The 20,012-nt window shown below is 40.4% G+C and overlaps 1 protein-coding gene across 6 annotated transcripts in view; it reads left to right on the forward strand.

The window, feature by feature from the left end:
- The window catches only part of ARID1B (AT-rich interaction domain 1B), a 425,587-nt gene that overhangs the window by 382,458 nt on the left and 23,117 nt on the right, over positions 1-20,012 (forward strand). For 4 of the 6 annotated variants that reach the window (XM_018053399.1, XM_018053401.1, XM_018053400.1 and 1 more), the window contains 4 exons: positions 5,486-5,595; positions 6,300-6,458; positions 12,403-12,612; positions 15,465-15,669. In XM_018053399.1, coding sequence (XP_017908888.1) covers positions 5,486-5,595; positions 6,300-6,458; positions 12,403-12,612; positions 15,465-15,669 — 684 coding nt within the window. The remainder of the gene's footprint in view (positions 1-5,485; positions 5,596-6,299; positions 6,459-12,402; positions 12,613-15,464; positions 15,670-20,012) is intronic. The other 2 variants (XM_018053402.1, XM_018053404.1) reach the window with 1 other exon arrangement.

The following is a 20,012-nucleotide window of genomic DNA, read 5'->3' on the forward strand; positions in this document are numbered from 1 at the left end:
TGAAAGGCCGCCCCAGGAGCTGTTGTCTCTTGATCAGGAAGGACAGACAGCTAGACACTGGGCTTGCATCCCACTGAGCATCTAGCGTTTGTTGATTTCTAGGGCCTAATTTAATAGTGCCATTCCTGATCACTTCTCCTTAAAAGTTTATGGAAGAGGAAAAATATTGGTGAAAATCAAGCTTTTCAAATAAATAAATAAAATAGCCCTTCCTGATGTTAAGCAGTCATTCATCCTGGCGAGGTGGATGTTTTTACATTTAATATGAAAGGTGAAAAGCTTGAACTGTTAGCTAGAAGCTTTCCCTTTCCTTCGCAGCACCGTCCCAGGTAATGGTGTATTTGGGTTATGACATTATGTGTTTTGTCTGGCTTGCTGAAATAAGATTACTTTAGAGCATTGAAACCGCACAATAAATTTTCCCCACTATTAGCAGCACTCATTTTTCCCTTTTTTCCTTTGGACCTAGAGCCACAAAAATAACCAACAACAAATAGATGCCCTGCCTAAGAAGATTTATGTATTCCTGAGTAGTAACCAATTTAATGGAGATTCACAGAGAGGGTTTCTTTTTATTATTATTATTATTCAGATAATTCAGCTATTTGTTATTTCATACAGAGGAAATGTTCAGTGAAAGGCCATTTATCCTCATGGTCTTTTGTATGGGCCAGTAGTAGTATATTTTTTATTGCATTGTGCATTTTGAAATACTGAATTTTTAATAATTTAAGCATTTATTAAATTTTCCTCTCCCCATTTATATGATTTGATTTCAGCTTTATTAAGTCAAGTGTTACCTGATAGAAAGTAATCATCCAGCATATCCAAGGAAAATTGATGATTTAGCATTTACTGTGTGTCTATTGATGGATACAGGTGAATCTGCTTAACTGCCTTACAGTCTCTGAGCGACATGGGAATGACAGAGGAGCCCACAATTACAGTGCAGCTCCTGACAAGAGTTGTGGTCTGAAGGTGTACACTTGATTTGTCTAGATTTGTGCTTGTCTACGGAGAAGGCAATGGCAATCCACTCCAGTACTCTTGCCTGGAAAATCTCATGGACGGAGGAGCCTGGAAGGCTGCAGTCCATGGGGTCGCTGAGGGTCAGACACCACTCAGCAACTTCACTTTCACTTTTCACTTTCCTGCATTGGAGAAGGAAATGGCAATCCACTCCAGTGTTCTTGCCTGGAGAATCCCAGGGATAGGGGAGCCTGGTGGGCTGCCATCTGTGGGGTCACACAGAGTCGGACACAACTGAAGTGACTTAGCAGGTGCTTGTCTAGACTTGTCCATGGGGTCGCCAAGAGTCAGACGCAACTGAGCGACTGAACTGAGAGGTGGGCCAGAAATGACTTAGATCATCACCACCTCAGTCTTCCTGGTTTGGGCCCATGGAAATAAATTACCAGTAATAACACCAAAACATTTTCTCCAACCATGGACACTTTTGGATAAAGTACAGATAATACAAATGATGGCCAGTGGTGTTTAGGAACCTCAGTTAGCAGCTCATGCAACCGGCATTCCAGCATGTTCTTTGCTGAGTTCAGGCAGTTATCCTGTAGACGGTGTGCTAGGCCAAAAATCAAGTTCTCCTGTGTACTGTGACAAATTGTTACAAGCGTCAGTGAGCAAGAGATTACTTAAATGGAGTCAATGTGACTGTGAATGTGGCAATTCTCTCCTCCCATCAGATGCGGGGAGAAGTGGGATGGTGAACAGTGGGCTTGCTTCCCTCTAAAGAAGTGGTTTTAAAATATATATTTGGCCTAAAAGATTAGAATTATGTATTACTATGGGAAAAATTGCAAATCGAGTTTAACCTTATTAAATATACCCTTATATAATACTGGTTCTGTTAGTTACATTGTACTTACTCATGTTTCATTTTATAATATCATTAGTCATATAATTATCTACATATAAACCATTACCTTAAAGAAGATATCTAAATTCTAGAAAATATATCTACCATCTGTGATTCAAAGTTCGCCTCAGCAGAAGTCACTGCACAGAGTCTTTGCGCATTTCCATCCGAATAACCTAAGAGAGTAAATGATCAGCCTTGTGGCACTGTGGCCAGGCACCGGCCCCTTGGAGGCGTCAGCATAGGAAGTTTCAGGGGATTATTTCAAAGCTCTGCTGACCCAGCCAGAGAGAAGTGTTTCTCCTGAGCTTTTCTGATACCCTTTGTATGTGTTAACTGTATTCTCTATATATTTGCTACATATAAAAACGGTGAATATCTGCAAGTGTATACACTTAGATAGAACCTTCTGTGTTTTCAAAAACAAGGAGTTAAACATTTCACAGAGTATTTTATTTGCCATGAAAAAGAACTGTTTGTGTGTTTCTGGTCCTGTTTTACCATCTTCTGGGAATAATTTTGTAGCTGTGATGGGAGACTAAGTCAAGGGAGCTGGAAGGGTAGGAATGAATGTTTAAGTTCACTTTTACTCACACCATATGTTTTTTATGTTCTTGTTGAACATACTAAATCCAGGGTGGGAAAGCTGCCTTAGGACCTTGACCTACACTTACTTTAAGAGCTCATTCTTCTCTTAAATTCCAATGGTAAAGCCAGAGGCTAATACTTAAGATGTATATACAGTACCCACACAGCTCTCTCCATAGTCACAGGTTCTTTACTGCCCCTTTTCATGTCTGAACTCTACATATGGGATTACTGATGTCAGTAGGAGGAACAGTGCTTTGATTTAACACATCCTTATAATACTGGGGGTCTTCCTCTTCTGGAAAAGGAGAAAAAAAAGTAGTGCCCTGGGAGACACATGGCTGTTTGCAGTGATTCAGTGAGAATTCTGGTAAGAAGTCAAAAATAAACTTTTTAACAAAAGGAACAGTAAAAGCCACAGTAAGGAAAGACCTTATGATCCATTTGGTAAAATAAAACACAGGAGACGCAGGTTTGATCCCTGGACCAGGGAAGATACCCTGGAGAAGGAAATGGCAACCCAGTCCAGTATTATTGCCTGGAAAATTCCATGGACAGAGGAGTCATGAAGAGTCAGACACGATTGAGTATATGACACTCATACAAAGCAGGAATACAAAGTAAAGCTGTTCCTCTATATTTTGTACTTATGTTTCTCTCAAAATAATTTTTAAAAAACACTTACATTTGCATACCCTGAATGCCCATTTTAAAATATATAATAGAAAATGAAGAAATTGGGGGAATTTCAGACCCCTATATATGCTTATAAATTCATCTCAGTGTGATTTTTAAATCACTCTAAATTGTCATTATCATAATTCAATAATTGGCCTAATGCTTTATGTTAAAAATAATTACTTTTGTGTACATTAACACATTTAATGCATGAAGAAGGAACTACTAAGAAATTACTAATTCCTATTTTTCAAAACTCATATTCAGGCATAATTTATTATAAATACTGACAGACTATTATAACCTTAGAAGGAGCAGGATTTAACAGAAACCCCATGCCCATGACTTGCCACTTTTCTCTGGAATTGTGTGATTATCGTTCCTTTGAGCCCACTCTGGGAATAGCTAGCCAAGGACATGTGGACTTTGGTAAAGAAGCCCTACTTTCCACATTTGCCCTGCTTTTTTTTCTCTTCTCTTCTTCTCAAAAGGGGGTTTCTTCATGTAAAGATGTTCCCAATTTCATATCCTGGTAGACCCAAGAGGTAAAGCTGCAGGAAAGCCATCCGCTACTTTGCACAAGGCTGTCTTCTTGGTGTAATATCTCTCAGCTGCTTTTTTGAGGTTTCACACATTCACAAAAATAACCGCATTTTTAGCTGATCCCAATAGATTTTTCTCTGCAGCTGCATCACTTGAAAAAGCTTTTTGTTTCAGTTCTTAAAGTCTAAGTATTGAAAGTAATTTGAAAAAAGAAAGAAAGAAAAACATCCCAATTATGATTTGTGTGTGTGGTGATGACTCCAAGGGCTGACTGGGCTGCAAATGGGCTTTGAAAAACAAGCCAGTGTGCCCATGGAAAACACAGGCATTTCAGAGTGCATCGTTGAGTGTGCTGATGTAAACTCACGGGCACGTGGCCGGGTAGGCTCTTTTGGCAGGACCTCTGGTCTCAACCTGCAGTGATGCTAACGATATTAGCAAATTAACACCACCAAGCTTGCCAGCTAATTCGCCAGAGCCCTGCTCACTCTCTCACTGCTGTAATTAAAACTAATTATTTTCTAAAACATAGTAATACATGAATATGTGCAATAATCATTTTGTAGTGGGCAATCTGTGGAGCCTTTTTTTTTTTTTAAGCTTTTTTTCTTTTTTTGGCACATTATGCTGCATGTGCACGGCAGTGGTTGAGCCAGCACTTTGATTCGCAGAATGTGAAATAGGTCCTGTTCATAAAACCTCGTTTTATTTTCTTTTGAAATGGGAATGTTTTCTGGTTTTCACTCATTTTTAAGGCTCGTAATTCTCTCCCCTCTCACTTTCTCCTTCCACCTCTCCTCACTCTGCCTCTTCACACAGCTGGGTGGTGTGGCACTCACAGCCCAGTGCCGTGCAGATGGTTTGCACAGTGGGGTTCTATAGAAATTCAGCAGTTATACCCTGGATAGCTACACTGATTCCCTACTCTAGCCTTGTTCTTCCTTTAAAAAGAAAGCTAAACCCGTATTTTTAAGTTAAAAATGTCTATTAGTATTGCAGGTAAAATCAGTTGACCTTTGGGGACCTTTCATTCTATAGCCTAAATGAACCTGACTGAATTTCTGAGTCAGGAGCTAGAAGATGAGTCTTGCCTGGGATCGCAGGGTTGACTTGAGCTGGTGTGGGTATTTGACCTGGGCTTTTGAACTGCAGCTGAGGACTGATCCGTGTACATCCTGCCCCAGAATGAACGGAAACCAGCCCCGTTGCAAAGTAATTAGAAATCCTCTCCTTCACAGATGACTTTCGATGATTGCTTTTGAAATCATCTGTTACAACCGTCTTCTGTCCTTGTAGCCTAGGCCATATGTAATAGATGTGACTTTTGAGTGAAATAGTATTAAGTGGTAAGTGATTTTACGAACTATGGATTGTGTAAATTTAGGAAGTTAAGAAAGCAGTAAATCCTCCACTCAGCCAGTGAAAATACACACACCCAGCCTTTGCTTCCAACACCTAATTAGCAATTTGGTCGTTGAGCATATTTCTATTTGCACCTCCACGATTAAAACCGTAATAATTTTGAAAACATAATATTGATAACAGTTGACTTTTGGTGGCTTAGGTCTTGAGTTAAATGATTGCTTTTCTCCCCCTAAAGATAAGAAAAAATTGCAAGAATCCCTTGCTACTTAGATTGTAGAAATTAGCATTCTCTGAGTTACAGTTTCTTTCTCCTTTTTTTTCTTTCCTTCCTTGGAGGGAAATTCGGGTGCCCCATCACTCGGTAGCTTGTGTTAGTGAGCACAGCCTGACGAGTCACACGTATAATCCTAAACTCTCTCTCCTGTTTTCGATTAGCATCTATGGGTCTTGCAGATATGATGTCTCCTAGTGAATCCAAACTGCCCTTGCCTCTCAAAGCCGACGGTAAAGAAGAAGGCAGTGCACAGCCGGAGGGCAAGTCGAAGGTACTCCTCTCTCCTCTGCACGTGGTGTGGGGCCTGCTCGCTGAAGCTGCCGTGTCCTCTCCTCTATTTTTCATTTGGTTTCTTCTCTTCTGCATGCCTCCATCTTGTGCGACACGTTTGCAGTCTTCTTTCCCCACCCCCTTCATGGTGTGGATCTGAAAGTTACTAGTTCTTATGGCATTTAACTGGGTGTGGGAGGGGGCGGAGGGACAGGACCCACCCAGAGAAGTGCCTCGGGGGTGGGGAGAAGGAAGGGATCTTGCCTGGTTTTGATACTTGCAGCCATTTTCTCTGCCTTCAGTTTATAGCTTCCTGTTTTGGCCGCCTCAGCAACAACAGCATACTTAATATTTTGCTTTCCTGCCTTATTTGATAAATAAGGTGAACAGCTTTTTTTTTTTTTCCTTTCTTTCTTTCATAAGGGGTAACCCATGCTTAGCATTCCATGTAAGCTTGAATAAGCATGGTGGCTTAGTGGTCTTATCCAGCATCCAGCAAAATTACCAAGTAATACTAATTAAGAATGTTGTTTTAATACCTTTATATGTGTGTGGTTTTGTGTGTGTGTTTGTACATGTCTTTATATATATATATATTATATATAAAAATTAGTCTGTTAAACTGGATGTGCTTTTTGTTATTTTAAATAAAGTTTGCCCTACCTTTGTCTTTTTTTTTTTTTTTTTTTTATTCCTCTACCACAGGATAGCTACAGCTCTCAGGGTATTTCTCAGCCCCCAACCCCCGGCAACCTGCCAGTCCCTTCCCCAATGTCCCCCAGCTCTGCTAGCATCTCCTCATTTCATGGAGATGAAAGTGATAGCATTAGCAGCCCAGGCTGGCCAAAGACTCCATCAAGCCCTGTAAGTGGCTCTGGTTTTTTGTTTTTTGGTTTTTTGTTTTGTTTTGTTTCGGTTTTGGGGGGTTTTTTTGATAATTAATTCTACTTTAATGCTTGCTTATTAATTTGTTTTATAAGACTTTTTCTTCATAATTTATCCATGAAAGGATTTTCTTCGTAATTATACTAGTAACAAAATGAGTAAAGTTTGTATGCATCATAACGTAAGTTGATTGCTGATAATGAAACCGCTGATATAAAGAAGCGTCTATAAGAAGCATGTGATTGTGCTAGTGGGCCCAAACTCCTTCACAGAGTGACTTTGTTTAAATGTCTAACCCATTGTGAGCTTCTGGAACATCTTTAAAATGAGTTAACTGTCCATTTACGTGGTAACTAATAGCAGCCATGGAATAAATGATAAGTTTGGCCTTTGGACTAAATCTTTCATGGGCTATTGTGTCTAAAAGATCTTATGTCACAACTACCTGTGTCTTGAAAACATAAATACTACACTCTGGGCACAGTTCAGCATGTTATAGCCCTACTTTGTTTCAGTCTAGTTGTCAGAAAATAACAGAAAATTTGTAGAAATGTTAGCATATGTGAATATTTGGAATGCTACTCATAGATTAATGTGTGCCTACATTAGAATCATTTGAGTTAGAAAATTTACATCCTGTGCAAGCATGCTGAGAATCTTAAAATTGTTGATTTTATATGATATTTTTAAAAAGTGGAAATGTGTATATAAGGGAATTTTTTTTCCTTAATATTCTTCTGTCTGTAGAACTAGGCTTTTATTTTCCTACTAAAGAAATTAATTCTGTGCCATTAAAGAAAAAGAAGAATGGCACTGGAGTAACCTTTATTTTACATTCATATAGGGAATCAAAAGATCTTTAAAAAAAAAACTGAACATGCAATTACTTGCCAAGAAGGCTTAATTAATACGCTAATTTTTGTAAGACATTGTATTGAAGAGCACAGCTCAGGAAAAGCAAGTTGGAGGGAAGAAGACTCTAACTGCAGAATCTGGCAATCTAGTCAAAACCCCACAAGGAGGCTGCTATTAATTATCCATTCACTGGTTTAAACAGATAGAGCTGAAGGTTTGAAGATTTGGTAGTTCCGGTAAATGTTTGTAAAATTCATGTGGAGCTCTACTATAACCAGCATTTTCCTTTTCAGAGAAAGAAAGGGAAATATTCACTGTTACCTCTTCTCTAGACATATGTTTCGCTTTTTCAACAACCAAGATGAAATGAAAAAAATGCTTCTAGTATGGGTTATGCAGAACTAATGAAAGAGAGTGCAGCTCCTTAATTCTGATATCTTTGTGTTATTTGCTTTGAGTCTCAGAAGGCAGCCAACATGGGGAGGGGTGTTGTCCCATAATCTGTTCTGGTTTTTCTTTTCATTAAAGAAAAAACATTTTTGAATCAGTAGTATTCTCAAGTCAACAAATAGAACCCCATGTATAACTTTTCAAAAACATTTTTTATCGGCTCAGAGGGGAAAATTTCGGAGGTTGAAAATATCTTTAAAATGTTGAGATAAAATGGACAGGAATTTAGCATTAAGCCTGCTAATGGGAAGAGGGGAGAAATTCAGAGGAGAGAGGAGGTAGGGTAGGGAGCTGATGTTACAGAATAAGAGATGACCAATAAAACATGAGTGGAGACAAAAAAGATTTTTCTTAAAGACTTCTAATAGACCCATACTGCATGTTTAAAATTTCCATCTTGCTGATTTCTGGATAATAAAGAATAATTGATATATATATTATATTTTAAGTTATTGTCACGTTATCTGTATCTAGTAAGTCCATAGGAAACTATTATCAAAACCCTTCCTTCTACTTAAATATGAGAAAGAAAAACGAACTGAATTATTTATTTCATTTTCTAACTGTAACATAATCATATTTAAGATCACATATTACTGTCCTCTTTTTCCTATATAGTTCTCCATACACTATCGCTCCCTGTAAATAACCACTTTTTAAAAATTTACAACCACACTTCTGGCTCCAGTCATAGAAAAAGAGAACAAGGGAGGATGTGATCTGAGGTAGTGGAAGGTGGTAGAGATTGCTTTGTATTGAGAAAACTCCACACTCAAATGAAATGCTCATTCAAGAAGGGAACGAAAGGAGATTGTTATGAAGGACCTCAGATTATCTCTGCTGTCAAATCACTGCAGATACATGTTAAAGAGTATTTAACTTCTCTTTCTGAGATGCAGCTTTAAATTGTACTTAAAATTGCTCCTCACAGTGTTCCTAATAAGCTTGTCTAATAACAGACCTGAAGTGAAATAACAAAGATGTTCTATGCTTTGACAGTGTGCCGTGGACCAACAGTTTTGTTACAAAACATTCTACAATAAAAATAAACATTCGCACATACACATGCATACACACATATTACCAGGCATATGGTAAAGACTGCTGAAATGTAAATCTGCCTCAAAGATTTGAGGAAACATCTACTTATAGACTTAATTAAGTTATATGCAAGGAAAACTTTTGTGGCACCATAATAATGTCTTGCTGGAATTTTTCAGCAATCTCCATTTCTTTTTCTTGCCTCCATGACAGTGTTTCATGCAGTAAGATACAATTTTTACAGTATCAAAGCAAAATGAGGTGTTCTAGTGTCCTGGAAAAGTTAACTATCTTCCTGCAGGGCTAGTTGTTTTTTGTTTTTTTTTTTTCTTTTGCCCATTGTTAATGAGTAGAATGTAAATGACATTTATCCAAAGGTCACATCAAAACTAATGTCTGAGAACAAAAAAAGTGCATGTTGAGCCTAATCAGTGATAAAGTGTATAGTCTTTACATCCTAGGGCTTTTGTTTTTCTTAATATCATTTTTGTCTGTTTGGATACCCATATACTAACTTTGGGAGTGGGCTGGGGTGTCACCTGGAGACTGGGAATGGAGATGTTACTTGTCCACCAATCCCTTCTCAGCTTTCAGTCTTATTAGACTGTGTCCACATTCACTTAGCACCTTGCTCACTGAAAGCCTATTTATAGGCTGTTTTAATCAGCTGTTGATTCTTACTTGGATGGTGCCAGACTTTTCAGACCTTTCTCATTTGAGTATTCACTTATAGAATAAATACCTACTGAGTACCTTCAGTGTGCTGTCACTGTTGGTGATTCAAAATCAACACAGGTCCTGCCCTGTGGAACTCAAGGTCTGGTCAGAAGAGTGGAGGGCAGACAGCTAATCCCACACAGGACACACACTTCGATGCCCTGTGAGGCCAGGTGCCACTAAGGACAAATAAAACTTGTGATGATTCAGACCAGGGAGCTGGCCTCAGAGGAGGACTCTTCTAGGACCTGACACATAACTGAGGCTTGACCACTTTCTTTTCATATAGATGCCTTTTCCTACATTATGGCACCATAAAGTGCATTTTTAAAGATCTAAAAACTATGAAAAATAAAACTATTAAAAGCAATTATCAAAAAATAATAGTTGCAAATCACTCTTTAAAAAATCATACATTGCTAATCAAGCAATAGTAAATACTACTCTGGAAAAAAGCCACTAGAACTTTCACATCCAAATGAGCACTGTGCCCTTCAAAGTATTCCCTTTGGGAAAATAAACAGTTATCCCAACAAAAAAAAAATAAAAGCAATTATATTCATTAAGATTTTCTCATTTTATGAGAACAAATTGAGACATGTAGAAGTTAATCAAACTTAAGTTCATTTAACAAAGAACAGTAAGAAAAGTTAAACTAGGGATAGTCAAACTAAGTGAATCATTCCTTTAGACCCATTTCCGTTTATGAGAATGCAGTCCTTTCTCATAAATAGGAACAAACACCAGTCTCATTGCTTGGGTCATGATGAACTGTTCTCCTGGAGCCCTTCCACATTTGGGGTTTAGAGAGGACCAGGCCAGAAATAACCGTTGGTTCTTACATTCAGGATGTTGGTGGAGCACTTAGAGTAATTGTAAATTGAAATGATTGATTTTATATCTCTTATTTTTAAATTGAATCTCAATTTTTTACCTCTCAATTTTTCACAGTGGTTTGTTGTTATGTTAATTGATTTTAGATGATAGTGCTTTTTTCCTCTGATTCTTATTTCAGATTTTTATTTTTTTAAAAGATTGGGTCCATTTTTTCAATGTGCCTCCCAATAAAGACAAAAAGTTTTTCAGCACTAGGATTTAGAAACCTCTTGTTAATAACTACCTCATTAATGATGACAAAGCTTCTGTAATGTTTCCAGAATGAGAATGTGGTATAAGATGTGTTAGAAGAGTTTCCCTAGTCAGAGACTCCTTGGATATAAGAATATGATAAAATGTACAAACTTATTTGGATATGGAATGTGTTCTATATTTCTGGTATATACATGAATTTATAAGACATATATAGGAATATGTATATACATTTTAAGTTCTTATCTAAAGTAATTGTTAGGTGACTTGCTCTTTAGCTTCATCAGTATAAATTGTAAAAGGTCACAGTTTTTTTTTATCCTGCTACTCTACATTTTTTATTTATATCAGCTGTATCACCCATTTTTATATGTTTTATATAAAAGATTTTATGTTTCAATAATTCTGAAGCTGATGGCTTAAAATTTCAGCAAAAATAGCCTGGGAAATTACATGTTAATTGGAAGGACCTCTGCCACCCATCAGCTTGATTAATTTCATTCTCAACCATCCTTTCTCAGGCCCTAGTTTTATTGGGAATCACTTTGCTTGATGACAGGTATGTTATTTAACTCACCATCCCCATTTCAGGTCACATGTTTAAAATTATGTTGAGCTACATATAACAAAAAAGAGTTAAAAAAACTTCATTTAACATAATACTATACATTTCAAATGATAACCTAGTAAATAAACATGACTAAATGAAATATATTATTAGTCCAAGGAAATATTTAATTGAGAATTTACAAGTGATTTTGCATAAGAATCCCGTAGTTGCAGATATTACAAGTACACAAATATTGTTACAAATACAGAGACATAAAAGAAAGGGAAAATATATACAGCTGGGCTGTTTAGGACAAAAAGTATTACCTTCCCAGATCACATAATCCAGAGGGTGAGCTTCAGGTGTGCAGAAACAGCCACTTCTGACATTTTAGTATCAAATATAAAATTAGAAAAATGAAATACCAAGAATTAGAACATCAGTATAAACCAAATGGGTGCATAAAAGTAAATGTTCATAAATCTGGGAGTATGAAATAGCACATGTGTTTGTGATAAACACGTTTGCTTAAGAAATCTATTAAAATTACCTTGACAGAAAAGTTCAAGAAATCTTAAGTCAGGAAAGCAGATCATTCTGAGAGAATGCTAGTAACTGGCCATTAATTTAGAAGGCTCTCAAATGTAAAGCGCACACACCGCTGGGTCCAATGACATGTGACCAACCTTGTATTTTTCAACACACATCATGTATGTGCTCTACCTCCATATGATTTAGTTTTAATAAAGCTATACATTGGTCATTTATATTTTGACAAGGAAATGTAGGCATCTATGTAATGAGGAGGGGGGCTCTATAATATTACAGTTGGAACTTTAAACTCAGTGTAGCCATTCAATGAACTTGTACCCTTTTTGAAAAAAAAAGAAAAAATGACATGAGAGGTCATTGGAGTCTTGCCTTCTGGGATTCAATGCTTATATTGATAAAGTAAAAAAGATTTTTGTTCTGTTTTTGTTTTTCAAGTATATAAAAGGGGGAGTTTGGGCCCTTTAGTTAAAGTCAAAGTAAATTTTTAATTAAGCAAATGTATACTTTGTGCCTGAACTAGTAGCCTTCATTCCTGATTGTTGTGTGATAGCAGTAGTTTTAAAATTTCTTCTCTTCTTGTATTTGGTAGCTCATTACTTTTTTTCTCGCCTTCTTCCATTTCCCTCGGCCCGCTTATGCCCCATCTCCAAATGCTACCCTGGGCTCTAGAAGTCCAGCTCATCCACCACCACTGGGGAAAAGATCACAAAGGTGTATGAGCTGGGGAATGAGCCAGAGAGGAAGCTGTGGGTGGACCGCTACCTCACCTTCATGGAGGAGAGGGGCTCCCCGGTCTCAAGTCTGCCTGCGGTGGGCAAGAAGCCCTTGGACCTGTTCCGACTCTATGTCTGCGTCAAAGAGATCGGAGGTTTGGCACAGGTGAGAACAGCTGAATGAGGAGATGCTATGGATGAGCTTTGAATATGCAAACTTGAATTTTTTTTTCTCACAAAGAAAAAGCTGAGCCTCTGGGAAGGTCACTTCACTGGATCCATGTTCATGTGTGGCAGGTCGGGGGCGGGGGCTGCCCTGGGGTCAGGGACCTCGATCTGCCACCCATTCGCAGTGACTTCAGTAGGTCATTTATGTGGACTCAATCCTCAATGGTAAAATGAGACATTTGAGCTAGGTTTTGCTTTAGGGTCCCTAACAGCTCTAGAATTCTGTGGAATCTGTGTTAGAATTTCATAGTAAACAGAAATGTTTTGCAAATGACTAAATAGTCTGGATCAGATATAAATCAAATTCACTGTTTCCCTCTATCCAGAGCAAGTTAACAAGAAAACTGTCATCCTTCTACAACCATGTCCGCTGTACCTGGGTGACAGGAGGGGCAGTGCTGTCCTTTCCCACAGCTGGGGGCACCCAGGTGCAGAGTGCCCAGAGGCACTCCTTTGGGGTGGTGCAGATGCCTCTCCTGCACTTGCCCCTTCATTCTGTACCCTAGGGGACGCATTCTCCTTTCCCTGTCACAGCCCTGTTTTTAGCCCTGGGGAGGGTTTGTGTGTCCATATCCCGAAGTAGCATGGAGAAAAGGGCCCTCAGGGGTGAGTGCCTGCCGCATCCTGGGCACCATCCTTTTTCTTGACACTTCTCTCTCAACACCCATGGAATGCAGAGTCGTCAGCCCTGAAGAAGAGATGTAACAGATTGAAGTACAGTCGTCCCCTGGGGTCCGCAGAGCACTGGTTCCAGGATCCCCACAAATACTGAAACCCTGTGAGCTTGAGCCTCTTTATTTCTGGAACCTACATACCACCTCCCATATACTTCAGATCATCTCTCAGTTACTTATAATACCCAATACAGTATAATACTATGTAAATAGTTGCTGGGACAAGTTCAAGTTTTGCTTTTTGGAACTTTCTTTTGGGCGAGGTGGGGGGGCTTTTTTTTTCTTTTTCAATACTTTCAACTCACAATTGGTTGAATTCAGAAATGGAGAACCAGGGAACAGGGAAGGCCGCCTGTACAAGAATGTTGTGGCCCAGGGACTCTCAGGGTAGGTGGTGGGGCCAAGTTTGTTTGATGGCGAAGCGCATGCCCTTTATCTGCCCTTGGTTCTCCGACCTAGCTGTTCATTAGCAGCACCTGGGAGCATTGAAAACCTGTCAGTTCCTGGGCTCCTTCCCAGACCAGTGAAAGGAGCTGCTCCGGGCCTCAGGTGTCCCAGGCCTCACTATCCAAAGGTAGGTCAGCTGATGCACAGGTATCACTGAGGACCCACCCTGGTATCTGGGCTGCAGGGCTTGCAGGAGAGGCTTTTGTTCTCAGCCCTCCCTGAGGAGCCTCCTCCTACCCGAGACTGAAGCCTCCAAGTGAAGCAATTAGAGCTTGACTCCAGAAGGTGTAATCAGATGGGGTCACAGGATGCAGACCAGGTGTGACCAGGTGTGGGTGATGGCCAGCAAAGGGTTTCACCCAGCTCACAGAAGCAAGGAACCATCAGGACACCTCACTCAGCCAAGTGGACTCCCAGGTTGGGTCTTAGCTGATGAAGTTGCTTGAATGTAGTAGTGATTCCCAGCGGTGAGGCCTTGGCCGCATTGTCACTCACACCCCATCAGATGTGGTTCAAACAGGTGCTGCAGCCCCAGAGGGATCAGCTAAAAGCCTTGCTTTTCAGGGTGTCCCAGGCAGCGCTCTGCCTGTGATTTCAGAAGCAGTCACAGGCCTGCCCGTTGCAGCCTGGCATTCAGTACCAAAAATGGCACTAAGCATTCCCGAGAGTATTCTCTGGTTTCTCACGCACCATTTAATACTAAGTAAATGGACATAAAGAGCTTTGTGAGGAAGTTTGAATCCAAAAATTGAACATTTCATTCAAACTCACTGTCCCTTTAACTCATGCTACTTAATACAGGACACATCTAAAGGCAAAATATTCCCCAAGCATTTGCAGGCCTTCATGTTTCCTTTGTGTGTCAGCCTCGTGTGACCTGTTCCCATTGGGAATCAAAAAGTTAAACCAATTCCTCAAATTTTATATAACATTTGAGGATTCCCTTCCTTCCTTCTCTTTTTGCAGTTGTATTCCCTCCAGCCTGAGTGTAAGTGGGAACACTGGATGGTCCCATGTGCCCCTTCCCGAGCCCACTGGTGCTGCCATGTCAGCTAGCTGGTGGCTCCACAGCTCAGACAGGGTTGATGACTTCTGCTGGACTGTTAGGTTGGGCTCATTTGGTTGGGGCCTCCTTCACCCAAGACTGCAAGAAAGCCTCACGTGAAAGACTGGGCATGAACAGAAATTATGAGGCTCATCTTTCTGGAAGCTTGTGGCTGTTGGAAGGAGACATTGTTTTTCTTATTAAGGCTCAGATACTTAAATTGCAAAATAATTCTGTTATTGCTTTTTAAATCAGTTTTTAGACACCCTTTTATAAAAAAATAAGAGTGAGATGGGGGTGAGCAAGAGCACCTTTGCTCAGAGATAAATCGCCGGCTCCGAGCAGCACCCGCTCTGGCAGACTCGGAGGCATTAGAAGATGCACCGGGCAGAAGAATCTCCATGAGCGATGCTTTTTATGTAGCTATCAGCAGGTTCCTTAATGGTTTTATAACTATAAATGCTGTCTAGGCACTACTGAGTGGGAGTAATGAACATTAGTTAAAAGAGGCAAATGAAAAATAAAAAAAGTAAACCAAGATATTAAGTGCTTTTTTGTGTGTCCTGGCTTTAAATAAGCCACTTTGTTGCAAACCAGTGATCCTGCCTTTTTTTTTTTGGCTAGGTTAATAAAAACAAGAAGTGGCGTGAGCTGGCAACCAACCTAAATGTTGGCACTTCGAGCAGTGCAGCAAGCTCCCTGAAAAAGCAGTATATTCAGTACCTGTTTGCCTTTGAGTGCAAGATCGAGCGTGGGGAGGAGCCCCCGCCGGAAGTCTTCAGCACAGGCGACACCAAGAAGCAGCCCAAGCTCCAGCCGCCATCTCCTGGTAAGTGGGGGCGCTGCAGCCGGGAGCCCCTCCTGGGCTCTCAAACGGCCACTCAGCAGAGCAAACAGGACACCCTGGGGTCCGAGAGAGGGGAAGAGGCATCCTGTCTTCTCTTGTTCGTTTAACTGGACCCTACTAGCAGTGCCTAACGGAAGAAAGAATGAACTGGGGATATTGTGTTTCTGCTCTGCGCTTCGAAGGTGCCGATCTTTTGCTTTACCTTTTCTAGTCAAAGTAGACTTAAGGTTCTGAGTTATATACCTTAATTCCTATACAGTTATTTTTAAATATCCCATCTAACTATCAAAATGTCTTCCCATTAACCTGTGCTCATACTGGAAATGCCACCCTGCAGATTTAATAGCCAGCTTCCACCAGCTCTGCCTGTCGGAGATGCTTAGATTTGTACACAGCAAAATGAAATTTGGACTTCGTATTTAATGTTCCCTACCAAGTTTATGCTTGTAGGGAATTCAGCAAACTTTCATGATAAAGGTCTGTATAGCCCTGTTTCTGCGAAAGTGGAGTCCAACTTAGCTTTGAGCTAGAGATCAGGAATCTAAGCAAATACTGCTTGGTAATAATGGCGATTCACTTGAATTCACAGAAGCAAAATCCCACAAATGGTACCTGCCTTCTCTGCTGTCTCTCCACTCAGCTGTTGGACACCCTGCCGTCCTTTCGGCTCTCCTGCTGGCTTCTGTTCTACTGTTAGCATTTCAGATTTGAAATTACTGAATCACTGATAAATTCTGATAAATCCAATATTGAAGATGAGAAGAGATTTGAATCATCCTTAGTTCTGGGTGACTTCATTCAAGTTAAGTTTGATCATTCTGTGGTCTGTTTCTGGCCGTGTCCAAGCCCTGTGTTGGTCACACTTGCCTACGCTGTCCTGCATATGAAGTGGCTGAGTGTGCCTCCCATGTCCCCCAACACTGTTATGCAGTTGAATGATCACAGCCAGTGTTTCTTGAGCACTTAGAGTGTGCCAGGGCTTTCCTATTTAATCTTCATACGAGCCCTGTGATACAGATGCTGTTCTAAAACCCCTGAGAAAACCAAGGCACATACAGTCTCAGCAGACTGGCCCGTTGTTGCTAATGCGGGGGAGAACCAGGCTTTGATCCCAGACATCTGGCTCTAGAATTAGAGATCCAGGTGTACCTACCACACTTTGTGCTTAAAGCAGCGCTGTAATAGGTAAACTGTTCACACACAGAAAGTGGTACCTGTGAGCCAAAGAAAGGAGTCGTTTCTCTTTTAATTACTTGCTCTAGCTGATATCTGGAGGGCAGTGCTAATATCTAAGGCCACTAATCAAGAGATCTCAAATAAATACTTTTTAGGCCCAGGGTACATGTGTAATAAGCACACCTCAATATAGATCTGTTGGTTCTAAATACAAGTAGAGAAGTTCCTCTCTCTCACCCCGTCCTTAAAGATCCGCAGCCTCTGCCAGTTATGGTGGACTTTAAAAACTGTGAAATCTAATTTCGAAAATCTCACAACATTACATTCAGTTCACAGAGTAAAACAAGCTGCCTCTGAACAGCTCTGAAACTATTTTTCCAAAATAAAAACCCAGTAGGGTGTAGGGACCAAAGTGGCGATGTCTACAAAGATCTAAAGGTATATTTTATTTGCCAGGAAAGAACTCATGTCACTGAATGGTCTGTACTTCTGTATGGAGAATAGCTCTCCCAGTGTGCATCAGCTTCAGTACAAGAAATCCTGCTGAGGTATAGACACTTCAGAAAGTACAGGGCCTGTGCTCTGAACAGTCAGCTCTTTCCTCTCCCCCCTCTTTATTTTAAACTATCATTTTTATGGCAACATTATCGCTTTAACTGAACAAAAGAGCTTGGATTGCAGGCGCACCTCTGGTAATACATTCTTCTCAGTAGTCCAAATGGAGCCCGAGTCTGCGAAACAGGAAACGGGAGGAAAGCTTCCTGTATCTAGCCGTTCAGCCAGTGCACAGCCTGGAGGGCATAGTGCAGGGTACACGGGGCCAGGCTGCGTGGCTCACGTGTTCTGCACACTGCTCAGCAATAGAACAGAAACATGGACCAGGCCGTGGGGCAGTGAGCAACGCCAGCCTCTCAACCAAAAGCCAGGCATTGCCTCCAGCATTCCAGACCCATGATTAAGGAAAATGTTTCTGAAACATTTTTATTATCAGAGAAGGGAAACAAATTATTCCCAAACCTTTGCCATGTCAGGGCCTCATATACTACAAAATTTTTAAACTAATTTTCAGCCAAAATTTGTGTTCTTTGTCAGGTTTTTCCCCATAAGAACCTAACTGTAGCTTATTCCTTACCAATACATCCAAGCAAACAACTGAAAGATTCCTCAGAAACATTCTAGATTCTTTTTTCGAATGTTCATTCTGAACCAACTTAAATCCTAAAAGCTAATGATTTAAGGTCATTCCTCTGTGTTCCAGTTCGGATGTGACACGGCTGATAAGATTTGAAATTCAGTCCTGTCAGCCTCTGAAATGTGTTGCCCCTTAGCCCTGGAGCCTTCACCCTGATCTTCACTGTAGAGTGGCTGTGTGACTTCTCACTCCAGAGATCCAGGTTGTGCCTTTGGGTTCTAGAGCAGTTTGACCAAAGGAAGGCTCCTAAATGAAACCTGAGCAGGGCCTGGGGGTGCGGTTGCTTCTCTGAAGTCCTGGCGGGGCTCTTGTCATAACCGACTGTAAAAGTTAGTGAAGATCTAATGAACAGCCACGGGGATCCAGGGCCTTAGCTGCCTGTAAGCTAGAGTGGGGTAGGGGCAGGGTGGGGAGGGGACCCGGCTGGGAGGAATGGGCTGGGGGTGGTGGGAGGAAGCTCCACTTTCAATTAGTAAGTCTGTAACCAAAAACCCATCCATCTTTGCTGGCAGGTGGCTGACTGAATTTCTATTATTAGCTGACAGGTGATGTCACAGAGCCTGTCATGGATCCAACTAGGGAATCCTCACTGGAAGATAAATGAGAAAGGGCTTGGGTTATAAACAGAGGTGCCCTCTGGGTGACCTCTGGTTGCCGTAGACCTGGGACTATCAGCTATGCCTCATCTCCCCACCCTCCTTCCTGCAACCCCAGCCAGAACTAGGGCACTGGGTCCATGCTGTGTAAATTAATTCCCAGCTAGGAGTCTGGGCGTTCAGTCTGAAGTGTGTGAATGTACTTAACCTTCAATAACCTTTCCATTGTTTACTTTCCAGTATACATTTGTAGCTTCTGGCAAAAGGTAGGGATATCCTAGAGAGCCAGCCTCCTCTATTAGCAGCTTCCAGAGGTTGCATTCATTTTTTTTTTTTTTTTTTTTTCCCTGAAAGGAAAGGAAAACACACTGGCAAGAGGGGAGAATGTTTCCTTTTTTTTTTTTTTTTTTAAGCTGTAAATGTGAATACTTGTAAATAAGGGCCATTCTAAACTCTCAGTCTTGTGAGCCGTGTTCCTAGGAAGCTGTGCTGACTTCTGCACAGTCTGCTTCTTGAGTTTAAGAAATCAGTTATTTCCCCTGCCAGTTCAATGGGGCAGTCATGTCTGTAGGGTTATGCTTATATATTTGTAAAAGACTCTGACTTGTTTCTTTCATTATATCTACTTTTTAAATATGTATTTTTTGGTAAAACTCTGGAAATGCATACTTGGTATACAAATATAATAAAGTGAGTTTGGTAAAACTCTGGTTTGGTTTAGAAGCATGAGTTGGTAAGTTTTTATTTTAAGGAATCTACATCTAAGAAGGTATCTATAGTTAAAGCTACTCTTCCCTGATTCACTCTAGTCCTATGCACCTAGGGGAGGTGTTATGGAAAGCACCCTCTGTTGGCCAGTCCTCAGTATTGATTCCCAACCAGGCCCAGACCACACCAACCGCGCCAACATGTTGGGTCAGCTGAGGCTCTCTGAGAAGAAGTGACAGACCCCATTTCTTACTCACTCATAGCGCACTCTGTAATCGCCAGGGTTTGTGTAACTCAGTTTCTTCTAAAGTAAAGTGTGGTAATTGTACAGTTTGTTAACTGTAGATAATAATATATGCAAATTATTGTTTATAAGCAACCAGCAATCCTATTTGTTACAGTTAGAATTCTGAAAGTATTTAATGTATGTATGTATGTGGGCAGGAATTTTTATCTTTTTCTGTCAATTTGATAAATTCCAACAGTAGGAAACAGCACACAATATTCATTCAATTAGTATTTGTTTAATTAATAAGTGAAACCAATATCTATCCAACACCTAACATGCTAAGGACTATGATCAATGATAAAGCAAGAGCCCTTAAAATATTATGTTTTAGGGTAGGATTAATTTTTTACATGAATCCTGCTGC

This window comes from Capra hircus, chromosome 9 (genome assembly GCF_001704415.2).
Source record: "Capra hircus breed San Clemente chromosome 9, ASM170441v1, whole genome shotgun sequence".
Lineage (NCBI taxonomy): Eukaryota > Metazoa > Chordata > Mammalia > Artiodactyla > Bovidae > Capra > Capra hircus.